We start from the raw sequence: 13808 nt of genomic DNA, 5'->3' as shown, positions 1-13808 counted from the left end.
GTGAGGGAGAGGAGTGAGACTCTGGGCTCATTGGGAACAGGGAGCAGAAACAGGTTTGAAGGAAAGATGCTCTATTTTGGGTCTTCAGGGGCTGAGTGTGGAGGCCGAGAACGCAGAGACAGCAAGACCACAATGGTGTTGAAATGCCTCATGAGACAAGTGCTGGTCTATTTGGTTTAGAAAAGCTTTGCTTAATGACCTCTCTCTTAGAACCTGAAAACTATTCACCATCAACCAAATAAGGAAAATATTATTCAGGAAATGGCAACTACAAAGAGCTTCTCAGAGAGTAAGGGGCAAGTGTTCTCACTGGAGCATGTGATGAGGGAGGAGGTGAAGCCAGAGCTTGGTGGTTCTCGCCCATCAGACCTCTTTTAACCTGCAGAGAGTCTGGGAAGTTCCCTGTTGCCCTTCAAGATGCAGCCCAGGGTCACCTCTTCTAAAGAGCCTTTTGAGCCTCTCTGACTTTGTCCTTCAGGCTGAGGGGGACCGCTGGCCTTGCTCGCTCCTCTGGGCTATGGATGTACTTTGTAATACTAGGTCTGCGTTTCCACTATCCACCCTTGTGGTCTTTCCCAACAGATGGTGGGTTTTTGAGAGTAGGAATGATATAGTCTCCATTTTGCTATCCTCAGTATAACAAAATGGAGTTTATCAGGTGCATCTAGCCCACAGTGAGTGTTCCATAGATGTTCCCTGAGTAAATGCAGGAGATTCATGGGCAGGATGGTAAGTTGGAAAGAGCAGTAGCCTGGGTAGAGGAGAAGGGACCTGGGTTCTGGCACCAATTCTATTGCTCTCAGTTCTTTGACCTTGGACAAGCTAGCTAATTTTTCTGGGCCTTGGTTTTATTATAGGCAGAGAAGGAGATGGAATGAGAATCTAGGAAATCCATGAATGGTCTTCAAGAGGTCCCTGGATTTCTTGAGATGAAATGCAGAATTGTGTATACTTATATGTCTATGTGTATCTGTGTATTAGTATATACAGTCTTTTTTTCCCCCCACCCTGAGGAAGGGACCAAGAACTTTCATCAGCCTCTCAAAGAATCACTTGAATAAAATGTGGGGATGGCTCTAGAATTTCTGTATAGGTTGGAGTTGGGAGGGATCATCATATGGTTTGGGACTTGTCCTGAAATTGTGGTTAAATGACAGACACACTCTAGTTACATAGATTTTTATATTTATTTGAGGCAGGGAGGTGTGGAGGGGATGGGGACTGTGGGGCGATGTGTGCTGAAGCTCCTCTGAGCCTGTCTCTTTGTACTGTCAATTCTTAGAGCTCTTTTATGAGCTGGATGTGATTCTGGTCGTTATTAGTGTTATATCTTCACGAGCAGACTAGGCGTGGAACATTTGTTTATTTTTTACTAAAATTCACTGTAACAAGGTCAAATGCAATTGTTTTTAGCCTGTTAGACATACTTTGGTATGACAGGAGTTTATATTTTTTATTTGATTATTTTGATTAAACATTAATTACACGGAAGCAGGAAATGAATACTAAATAAAAGAAAAACATTTACTGTCAACAGTCCTCATTTTTAAAAAGCATAGTGTTACAATTAGACAAGCTTAGCAACTGTTGGCAACTATTAACAACCGCTAGCCATCAAGTACTCGAATGTACAACATAATTTATTAAATGTATTCCCAGCCATTAGAAAGCTTTCCTTTGTATCCTACGATAACTTGAGGTAGACATCACATGTTATTTTCTGAAGTGCTTTGCAAAGACCAAATCTTACTTTACCAATGACGATGGTGGCAACAATGGCATTAGGAAATAGCAGTAGAAGTACAGGACATTCTTCTGTGGTTACCCAGCTAGTGAGAGGTGGAGCTGGGATGTGAATCCAGAAAATTTGAGTCTTAAGCCTGCATCTTAACCAGTCTACTATATGACTTTCCTAAAGAGAGGTTCTTTTTCTCTATAGAGCTTTACTTTTGAAGCCTCAAAATAATACATACAGAATAATTCTTGCATTTATGAACAGTATCAAGGTCTGCACAAACTGTAATTTGGACCACTTAGACCCATATAGATACTTTACTCTTTTGAACAATGCAAATGAGTTTCCCATAGTTCATCATCTTCTTGATACAGAAGTAATGTTTTATTCATCTTATCTGGTTGTACTGCTTTGCTTTACCCACAGAAGAAGTGCTAGGGATGTTTTCCGACAGCCTTCTACAGTATTCAAAGCAACAACCAGCTATTTTAGGAAAGATGTAAACATGTTGCTAGAAATGACACTAAGCTGCAGTGTATCCTAATGGGGTAATTTGCTGTGTGAGATTAGAATTGCAAAGGAAATTAAGATAATGAGTTCTGTTGATTTCCTAGGAGAAAGTGAGATATATTGTTAGCCTGAAACTCACCATCTGGTTGGATTTAAGAGTTAGGCTTCATTGGCAGAGAATCAGATGCCTACATAATACCAGGTCTCTGGGTTGCTTCTGGTTGCACTCAGTCTAGTCTACAGGCCTATCCTTCTATCTGAATTACTCAGCCCAGCACCCCCAGGCCCACACTTCCAATTATGTCCTCTAGGGCTTGGGTTTTTCCTCCATGAACCCACAGGGCACTTGCTCTGAGCCTGTAGGAACCATGATGCAGCATCCCTGCCCATAGCTTCAGCTGCTAGATGGTAGCTTCGTGCTGTGGTGCTGCAATGCTGCAGACCGTTCTTGAACTGCCAAGCTTGTCTGGTGCTTGGGGCTCAAGCTTGAAGCCACCTGATTGCCCTTTTCGAACCTGTCTTCCTGGAAGAAGCACTTCCCCAGGAACTCCTATTGAATCCAGAGTCCTGTTCAGGAATCTTTATAGCCTTCCCATTGGGTCAGGGAGAGAGTTAAGAGATAAAACTTCAGAATAGAGAGCTCAAGGAGGTAAAGCCATAATTAATTAGTACTTCTTGGCAGACCTGTGTGCTGATCCCCATGGTTCCTTGAGTTCTTCTCTATGTCCATGGCTTCCTTAACTCAAGACCTTGGAAGGAGCTATGGCAAACTGCTTCTGCACGGTTGACTTGCTTTTCTCACAAACTACGATATCAACAGCACTAATGTGCCAGATAAGCAGAGGGTGAGAATTAGCCAGAAGGTCTCATGAAGAGAAGAGTTAAAATGGGTAGCTTTATTAGTGTACAGTATTGCCATTCAGTTTTGGCAAACTGTTTCTCTTTCATGGCTTTTAAACTGACTAATGGGGATGGAAAAAATAAAGAGCCCAAACTAAATAAAAATTATCATTAGGGGGAAAATTTTGACGGGGAGGGGCGTGCCACTGTGTACGTTGTCTCTAGGTTTGAGGAGATAAGCAACTCTTTCTCATACTTAATATTTAATTTTCATAATGGGCTTCTTCAATTACTCATTCATTCCTCACTTGTGGCAGGCTAAGCTCTTTACATATCTTTACACATATTATCCCTAATCCTCACAACAATTTTGCAGGGTAAGTAGTAGTCATTCATTTGTTTGAGCAACAAATGTTTTTGTGTTAAGTGGTTGTTTGGAGGCTGGCTGTGAGTGCAGTGATGGGAATAGAACAGTGAAGAAGCAGTTTCCCTGCCCTTAAGGTATTTTCCGTTGTTAGATGGGAAAGACAGACAAACAGGTCATTAGAATGTCTTGTTGTATTCTTACACACTCTTCAGGAGTAATACGAGTTTGTGCATATTTATTGAAGAGCAAGGGTTATACCTAGTCAGCCCATCTAGGAATCCTTCCTATAGAAGTACCTGCACACAATTGAAAAGATATTTGGCAAGGATGGTAATTGCAGCATTGTTGTAGCAAAATGTTGAAAAAGTTCACTGGCAGGGGAAGCGTTAAATCACTGTGTTATATACAGACACTGGAATGTGATACAACATTCAAATGAATAAATTAATAAATGAATTCATTAAAATGAATAAAGATCTGTATGTGTTGACACCACTATATGTGATATGTTGGTAAAAGACAAAAGCACGTTGGTAGAGAAATCTGTGTAACAGAAACACATTACCTAAAATAATAATCATAAAGAAAAAGAAAAAAACAATTCTGCAAGAGTCACACCAGATTCTTAGCTCTGGTCTCCTTTAGGCAGAAGGTTCTGAGAGACGGGTGTGTGTGGGGGGTGGGCAACTTTTATGTATTTCTGCATTATTTCAATTGACAAGATAAACATGAGTCCTTTTGAAATGTTTTAAACAGCAGATACATTTTGAATAAGGGGATAGGTGCTAGGGCAGAGTTATGTCCAGGGTCCTGTGGGGACAGAAAGAACCCAGACTGGAGGAGGGAGATGGTCAGAGAAGGCTCTGGGTGGGGACCAGCCTGGCCGAGATGAGGATGAATGTAGTCAGGCGTTTGGAGGGAACAGAGGACGAGGGCTTCCTGCTCGGGAGCATCCCGGAGCACTCCGGGTGGGCGGCCCCTCTACGCTGTAACAGCCGGCCCGGGTGGTCCCGGGTTCTTCCTCCTTCCTCAGCCTCCACGGTGTGTCAGCCACTGTTCCTAAATACTTCGCATATTTCCACCTCTTCTCCAGCTTTCCTGTAGACCTCTCATTTCTCACCTGGATGATTGAGACCCACCCCCACCCCCCCCCGCAGTGGGTCTCCTGGTCTCTGTCTGTATCCCACGTCCTCCTATCCCGGTCTGTCCTTCACTTTGCTGAGTGATCTTCTAAAAATGCAGTTTTGACCCTGCTATCTTCCTTAAACTTGTCAATGACCCTTCATAGATTCTGGGATCTAGCCCACCCTTCTAAAGCAGACACACAGAAGCCCTGCTAACCTCTCCCACCTTCCTCGCACGGTAACTCTTATTCCTGTTATCTGGAATTTTTTCATTTCTTTGCAAATGCCACTCTTCTTATCAAACAAGGGATGGACGTAGGTAGAGAAAGAAAATCCATGACGTGGATTTAGTAGTTAGTTTTCAGCCTATTAACTTGCAAATATTCTAACTTGTTACCCCCCTGTCTGGGAGTAAATGTCCATATGTCATGTTATTTGAGGCAACAATTTAGAAGTTAAGACATTTTAAGGCAAATAGTCTTCTTACAGCCCTTGGGGCTATTTTCTTTTGTAAATATACTTGAACGGATGTTTCTAATGGCAGGTCATTCTCCACACAGAGGACTTGAGAATCTGGCATTAATTTGTGTACTTGTCTATTCCAGATCCGGATACACTCCACCTTTATATAGAAAACACACTGTTCTAAAAACACTACATTGACCAAACAGTCCTTATTTGCTTTGGCTAAACTTAAGAGTTAATGGATGGACTTGATGTACAATAAGATAGATACAAAACTGAGTGATAGTCCCCTGAGAGATTCACTTTAAGACATGTTACATATTATCCTTCAGTTCCATCCACTGAACTTTTATCTTTATGTTATTTTTCTGTCATTGAATAGACTAGATAATCCTTTTAAGTAAATAACAGTTGGTTTCAGCATGTTAATTTTCAGAAATGTTTGTACTTACATTCAATGCAGGAGTGAAGTGATAGACTATTGTCTCGCTCCCTCTGGTGGACAATTGTATTAAAAAAATCAAACTACACATAGTCTTGTGTGGCTGGGACAGGTTGTGACTACTTCTGGTGTTTTAACATTTGTGTTAAATAACAGCAGTAGTAAAGCACATAGCAGTACTAATGCTGTTGCTGTTTCTCTTGTTATTGAGTAGTGACACTGCTGTGAATAAACGAATTAGAAGCCGACTTCACCCCATAAATTTAGAACAGTGCTACATCAGGATAAGGCTCATGCTAAAATTCAACAATGTAGTTAATTCAGCAGTCTAAACATTACTCCACAGATTATCCTGGAATCCTCCAATAGCTAGACTTTTCGCTCAATAATGCATATTTTTGGAAATTTAGCAGATGATTATTTTTATCTTGAATCAGTTTATTTTGATAAATTTATTATTTGTTCGTTCATGATCTTCTGAATTTACAGACTCACTGAAGATGCTTTATTTTTCTTATGGAAATTAATCGATTTCAAGTGTTACCTAGGTGGTTGTTTTTTGCTCTTCAGCAAGGTTAAACCAGAAAGAAATTGCATAAAGGCTTTCGATTAGATTAAATTTCATTTGTATATAACAATAATTTTATTTTATGTATTAATAACAGTTCACATTTGTTGAGTTAAGCATTTGATGGACACTGTGTCATTTAATTTTTCAGTAACTCTGTGAGGCAGATAGGTAGTTGTTATTATCCACATTTTATAGAGGCTGGTGAAGGTGGGCCTAGCTCATCCAGGTGTTCTCAGTTCAGAGTTTGTAACCACAACAATATACTGCCTCCTGAAGTAGGTGATAAATAAGTATATGTGTGGCTAATACCCTTATGAGACTCCTAGTACTGGAAACTTTACATTTCCATCTTTGAACTGGGGAATTCAAAGACTACCTCAACCTGGAGATAGATTTTTACCTTTTCTCCTTCTGTTTTCTAATTGTGAATAGGCCTTGTAGTAGAATGTATTTACATTTTGTTTAGATACTTAAGACAAATTATATCTATTATCATAGAAACAGGTTTCATGAGAAAAACACATTTTAGCTCATTAGCTTCCTCACTAAGTCTTTGAAAGAGATGCTGTTAGGTGTAAACGTGGGAAGGAAGGGTACAATTGCTATGTACTAATGCTAAAGCTCTAGCAGGGCACATCGAGGGTTAGGTACTGAAGACCTTTATGAAGAATTTTTGAAACAGATACAGATAATTAAGGGTAATTTAGGAAATTCCTTTTCTGAAAATATTCAGAATTAGAATAAGGAAATTTTCTTGAAGTTGGCAATTATAAAGAATAGCTACCATATAAATGCTTTACATGTATTATCTTTTTAATTCTTATAATAAGATAGTGATTGTTAATAACCTAACTTAATTATTATAGGCAGTATCCAGAAGAGAAAGCTGAGACTCAGAGAAGTTAAGTAGTTTGCACACGGATATACGGCTAATAAATGGTGAAGTTGGGATCAGAACTCACATGATGTGGTCTGGCTGAAGAGCCCACCCTCTGAACCACTTTGCTATACAGCAGTGCTGTCCAATAGAACTTTTTGTGATAATGGAAGTGTTTGATGTCTGTTTCGTCCAATGCAGTAGCCACTAGGCGCGTGGGCTACTGAGCACATGCAACGTGGCTAGTCCAACTAAGGAACCTGATTTTTTGTTTTTAAAATTTTAATTAATTTAAATTTAAATAGCCTCTGTGTGGTTAGTGTCTGCTGTTTTGGACAGAGCGGCGTTACAGGGTCTTTCAGATCATGTAGTAGGGGAGACATGAGAACTTTAAAATTACCCTGTCTAACTTCTTGTTTTTACTGATCAAGAAACTGCAAACCACATGGTTAGTAATCTGCTTAGAGTCATAAAATTAAGGAAAGGGACAAAATTATAAGTAGAGTCAGAAAATTAAGGAAAGGGACAAAATTATTAGTAGGTGTTTATACTTCTCAGTTACAACTCTTCCCTTTCTGCACTTCGGTGACACCTTCAAACTTACGTTTCTGCTGCTATTGTTAATATTAGATTGTAAAACTACTGTTTTTGAAAAAAAATATTTTTTTCTGAAATACACGTCCAGTGAGTGCTTTCCTCTTTTCTCAGGTTATAGAAACATTATCGCGACTCTCTCGCACACCTGTAGCGCTGGCCACAGGAATCAGGTAAGCTAGCTTCTCTGTGGTTCGTATGTCCTGTTCAGTTCAATGAAGTGATTGTTTATTGAATGGCTACTATGTGTAAAGCACTTTGCATACAGGGACCGCATCTCATTCATGAAGAGTGGCCGGGTATATAAGTGCTCAATAGACATTTGAAATTTATTGAGCAAGTAAGAACTTATTCGTAGTGTTGAATAAGACACATTGGCTAAACATCGTTCTCAACTCACTGGTGACTGTCACTGATACAGTTCTTTCTTTTAACTTCCTCTAACATTCCTATACAGGTGATTCATTAAGACAAACACAAATGCTTAATTAAATAGATATTTTAAAAGATATTGCAGTACATTTATATTCTGTAGGCCATAACAATAAGTCACAACTTCTAGGCGTTTAAGAAATAATCAGACAAGTATAAAATAATATATGTTTGAGAAGGTGTATTGAAAGTTTGGAACTAAGTGAAAAACTTGGAAGTACTGTTGATCCTTGAAAAACGTGGGGATTAGGTGCACCAACCATCCACACAGTTGAAAATTTGAGTATAACTTGTATTCGGCCCTTTGCATCCTCAGTTCCTCTGCCACCGTGGTTCCAACCAACTGTGGATCGTGTAGTATTGTAGTATTTACTATTGAACAAAATCCATTTATAAGTGGACGTGTGCAGTTCAAACTTTGTTGTTCAAGGGTCCACTGTAAATTGGTTAAATCATACCTTCTCCATGCAGTGAAGCATTATGCAGTCAGTTAAGTAAGGAAAGGTAGATGTGTTATGTTGTGTCGGGCCTTTTCTGTTTAAAATACTGCATATTCAAGTTAGGTCAGTCAGAAAGTTGTATTATTAGGAATGTTAGAAATACAGAAAAACAGTTTCAGTAGCCACACAGCCAGGCCACGTGGAAATGGAATGGATCTCATTTTTTACCTGATTTCCTCAGGGCTCCATAATTCAGTCTCCAGCCGTTATGGGGCTCTGTGACCCTGGGTCTCTTATTCTGTTGCTTCCTTTTTTTTTTTGCGGTACGCGGACCTCTCACAGTTGTGGCCTCTCCCGTTGTGGAGCACAGGCTCTGGATGCGCAGGCCCAGCGGCCATAGCTCAGGGGTGCAGCCTCTCCGCGGCATGTGGGATCTTCCCGGACCGGGGCACGAACCCGTGTCCCCTGCATCGGCAGGCGGACTCTCAACCACTGCACCACCAGGGAAGCCCTGTTGCTTCCATTTTTCTGTTCACATTCAGATTCAAACAGAGAGGATCCAAGCATGACAGCCCTGTCCCTGGGTACAAAGCACAGTGACCTTGGGGAAGACACCCACAGACCCTTCCTCAGAAATGGGCCATGAGTTTGGCAGCTTTTTACAGTAGTCTGTAGGCTGGATAAATGTTCCATACCTTGTCATTTTCTCTTCAATACATGATTATCTTTCCATGTCAACATATATTTTGTTATATGCAAACAGAAAATTTTGAAATAGCATGATTCTATTCTTATGTATTTATATATTGTTGATTCTGAAACTATATATAGAAGAGTTTTTTCCTTGTTATTCTTACTTATAATTTCAATTTTTTACTACAATAGACTTGTATATAAGAGTATAATAAAATGTGTCAAAATTTATTTAAAAAAGGGTTTTGAAACTGGCATTTCTCACACATTTTAATTTATTTGAAAGATATATGTTCCTCAGATGTCTTAAGTACTAAGTTAATACATAAACGAATGTGAAAATGTTTTCACTATACTAAATATAATTATTTAGTAATTATCTAGTGCTTATTTTTCATTTTGATGGATCCTCTTGTTTTTATGGAACATATGACATGCTGACTTCATGTAAAAAAGGGTAAAACTTCTGGCACTATAGTATAATCACTGTGATTTTGTTAGACATAAATTTAGGGCATTATGTTGGTGTTACGAATAAAGATCATAGTACGAAGCAAACAAGGGAAGCCAATGGCTAGGAATAGGGTAGAAACTAAAGTGATTTTCTTTGAGCAGGGGACAAAGAAAACATCGTACTCTTTTTGAGGCCTGTTTGATTTATTTGTCCGATAGATGAAAAATAAAATTTACAATTCACACAACTTACGGTCTGAGTAGAAAAGTATATCAGAGTCAATGATCATATATAAAGGGCATGGCATTTTTGTTTTCTAATTCTCATCTATACTAGTAAATTGAGTCATGCTAGAATGGTTGTTACCAAATTACCAAGTTATTTGTCAGATCAGATTCTGTAAGTGTAAAGAATCTGAATGGTGCTGAAGGCAAGGACCCACTCTGAGCTGGGGAGCTTCAGTGGGCGCTGATGTGAGCCTGTAGGTGTGTGGCTGGTGGGAGGTCAGATGAGCACCTCAGCACGTCCACAACTGCTCACATGACTGTGGTGACCAGCCGTGATTGCTACAGGTGATTTGACGTAGCAGGTGCCATGCCTCCCTGGGGGACCCTGACACAGCCACAGGCAGGCACTTTGGGAGAAGCCCCAGATGTCGTGTTAAACATGGTGACTGATCTGACCGCTTTGGCAGCAGCTGAACGTATGTGTTTCATGAGAGGTAAACGTCCAGCCTGGTTGTTGCCTATTCACTCTTTCTTTTTTCCCTCCCTCCTAGGCCCTTCCCGACAGAAGAAAGCGTTAATGATGATGACATCTACAAAGGCCTGCCTGATTTAATAGAGTATGTTGAGCATTTTCAACAAAAGTACACCACTACCAATTTTTGCATCCTTTGTGGATTTTAACCGTGGGTGTTAAAATAGCTCTCTGAAAAAAAAAAAAAAATAGCTCTCTGAAGGGGAACCATGGCTCAGTGATTAAGACATGTGAGAATTAACCTCCAACTCCTGATGGAAAGCTTCATGAGAAAATGTACTTCAACTGGCTTTTAATTCCTCTTGTGTGTCTTGCATTGTGCAAGTCTCTATGGAGAGTAAGGAAACAGACAGCAATGAAGTAACATTTGGAAGTTTCTCAAAGGCATAGTAAAGGTAGTAGATAAACCTGGAATCAGACAATTAACAAGAGAAGTATTAATAGAATCTACCACCGGACTTGTAGGACAGATAGTGCTTGCTGTGTAAGTTCAAGGAAGAATGAGATCAGTGTGGGTGGGAGTTATTCAGGGATGTTTCATTAGATGGTGTTGATTCTGAGGAGAGAATCCTTTTGGGCTGCATTATTTAATAGTTGGGAGACGCTAAAGGTCTTTGCAGCTGGTTATCTTCCACTGATTGAGTGACTTGTGCAGATTACAAATAAAGGTAAAACTTGATCCTCACCCCTCAAGGAACTGATGCCAAAGATCGGGTATGTTGGCAAAGAATTATAAGAAGACATAGATTCTGCTCCAGGAGAGATTCAGATCCTGTGGAAATTCATCCACTGATCCATCCTAATACCCCAGCACACGGACCTTGTTCTCGCTCTAAGACTTTTACACTTGCTGTCCCTTCTGCCCATGTGGCTGACCCCTCTCCATCCAAGTCTTTGCTCAGATGGCTCTCCCAGCGAGACCTTTCCTATCTAAAATTGCTGCCACCCTTACCTTGCTCTGTGTTTTTATGGTACTTGCCTCTACCTGAGGCAGTCTCGGCTTGCTTCATTTTTGGTCCGTCTCCTCATCAGAAGGCCTGCTTCATGAGGTCAGGGACTTGACCTTGTTCTTGACTCTTTTCCTAGCACTTCAAACAGTGTCTAGTGTCTAGTAGGTCCTCAGTAAGTATCTGTTTTCTGAATTAATAGGCCAAAGCTTCATTGAGCACTTACTGTCTTCCAGGCATGATGCTTCAGGCTGGAGCTGTCTATCATGAGACATCTATCAGTGCATAGGAGCTTATGGAGTGCACGTTTCTGTCCTAACCATGTTACAAGCATCTCTCATATAACACCACATTATGAGGTTGTTCCTAATATCACCACAGTTTACAAATGAGAAAATGAGGCTTGAAAAGCTAAGTAACTTGCTGAAGATCATATTGCTAGTAAATAGTAGTCTTTGGATTGGAACCCAGGCAGCTCTTATTCTAGCGTGGAGGCTCTTACACACTGCATTGATTCCCAGATGCACCCTGCCTTGCTCCTCTGAGAACTTTCAGCAGGAGAGCACCGTGACAGGAGCCACCAGGAAGGCTGGTAGCCCTTCCCAGAGTAGGCTGCCTTTGAATGGGCCTCGAAGTCTTGTACTTTACATGTGTATCAAGAATGGTTTCTTGTCTCTTCTTAAAATCTCCAAGAACTCACTGATCTTCAGCAAGGTAATTGCTGATTGTCTCATTGAATTGGCTACGATCTTCATAAAGTGACTAAAAGATTATTTATAAGATAATCGAGTTCCTTGTCGTCTTAGAAAGAATATTATTTCCAGTGCTATGATGACATTCTATCTTAACTCCCCACCCACACCTACTCATTTTTATAGTCTTCCCTCGTCTTGTTCTGTTGATGCCAAGATAAATCCTGTGAGGATGCAAGTTTGGAGAAAACTTGGGCCCCCGAACTGGCTGCTCTGAGGTGCCAGCTCACATGCTCTGGGAGGTGCAGTCTGCTTCACCTCTTCACCAGGTGGTCGGAGGTCCAAACGTCGTGTGTTTCCTGCAAATGCCTGCTTTTGAGTTTGCTATGAGGGTTTGCTTTTCAGTCTTGGCTTTGTTATGATCTCTGTGGGCTCATAGACTTCCCTTTCACCTCTGGGGGTGAATTGCTTGAAGGGAAGGCCCCAGAACAAACACTGGTCTGCTCCCCAGGCAGGGGGAGTCATTCTGTCCTCACGTGGAGAGAAACAGACACAGGATGGAATGGAGAGCGTGTGAGATGGCTAAACGGTAGTGTCCTTGCTCCTTCAACCTTTTTGACCAGGGTGTCAGACGGGACCATATCTAGGTTGCCCAGATACAGGAAAGCTAGTATAGATTGCTGTTGATTTATTGACCATTTGAAGAATCACAGCTTTTTCCTCCCTCTCCCTTCTTCATTTTGTGCAAATCAGAGATTATTGCCCAAACTGTTAGCAAGAAAAACAGCTTTAGTATGGGATTGAATAACAAAACCCAAACTGTTCTAGCCCAGTCGCAATGTGTGTGGGTGCGTGTGTGTCACTCCTACAATTCTTAGAGAAGAATCTGTGTGAATTTATACATATGTACTTCTGCCCTCATGCAAAGTAGTCAACAGCAAGACTTAAGAAAGACGATGTGATTTCTTTGTTTGTTTTTTTGGCTTTTTTTTTGTTGGTTTGGGGGTGGGGGTTGGAGGGTCTGAGGGAGGAAAAAGATTTCACAGCCTGTTTTCCTTCTGAACAGGATCCCCTTTGATACAGAACCTACTCCTTTATCATTTCTTTAATCTCAGTTCCTTCATGAACTCATCAGACCTTCCTACCCTTTGATGAGTTATAGAAAGTGCTCGAACCAGTTTAACGGCCCCACTGTTCTCAGGCGAGACTGCCTGCCTGAGCCCCTCAGTATGGAAATTCTGGAACTGCCAATAAGACTCACCATCTCCCAATTTTTCAGAGTAGAGAGTTGAAAGCATCCTTCGGTCCTCCCCCTTCTCCCTAATCCGGGTCGGTCCCCAAGTCTGGTTGGTGGTAGCTGACACGGTCTCCTGAGTCTCTGTTTCTCTCTTCATCTGCCTTTACCCTGGTTATGGTACTCATTACCTCTCACCCACAGCATTTCATTTCTTGGCTTCTCTATCTCCCTGCTTGGCTTCTTGACCCTCCACACTACCCCTCTATAACCCCCTGTGGTCCTCAGATGCCCAGGTAAGGTTGAGCTCCCAGAACGCAGGGCCCTTCTCAGATTGGTTCACCTCTTCCCTCTGGGGCTCCCCTCACTCACCTGGTCCCACTGGACGGGACTCCACCCCTCACATCGCCAGCTTCTGCACACCTCTCTGCCATCGCACAGGTTGGGGTCCTTTGAATGCTCATCCCCTCTTCTCATTCATTGTGTCACCCTGGAGGGTGGAAACTGTGTCTGCCTTGTCTGCAGCTATACCTGCTGGAACACAGTATTTATTCAGCAAATACCTATTGAATAAATAAATACACTCAAGATCCAGTTTAGATGTAATATCTTCCACGAAGCTTTCCCTGCCT

The 13808-nt window shown here is 41.2% G+C and overlaps 1 protein-coding gene across 2 annotated transcripts in view; it reads left to right on the top strand.

The window, feature by feature from the left end:
• The window catches only part of VAV3 (vav guanine nucleotide exchange factor 3), a gene marked incomplete at its 5' end in the record, with an annotated part of 403292 nt that overhangs the window by 175799 nt on the left and 213685 nt on the right, over positions 1-13808 (top strand). For both annotated transcript variants that reach the window (XM_079697986.1, XM_079697985.1), the window contains 2 exons: positions 7640-7698; positions 10323-10388. In XM_079697986.1, the coding sequence (XP_079554112.1) occupies positions 7640-7698; positions 10323-10388 (125 nt within the window). The remainder of the gene's footprint in view (positions 1-7639; positions 7699-10322; positions 10389-13808) is intronic.

Source organism: Hyperoodon ampullatus (assembly GCF_949752795.1).
Source record: "Hyperoodon ampullatus genome assembly, chromosome: 2".
Taxonomy (NCBI): domain Eukaryota; kingdom Metazoa; phylum Chordata; class Mammalia; order Artiodactyla; family Ziphiidae; genus Hyperoodon; species Hyperoodon ampullatus.
The sequence above is the reverse complement of the archived record's forward strand: the minus strand, read 5'-3'. Positions and strand labels throughout refer to the sequence as shown.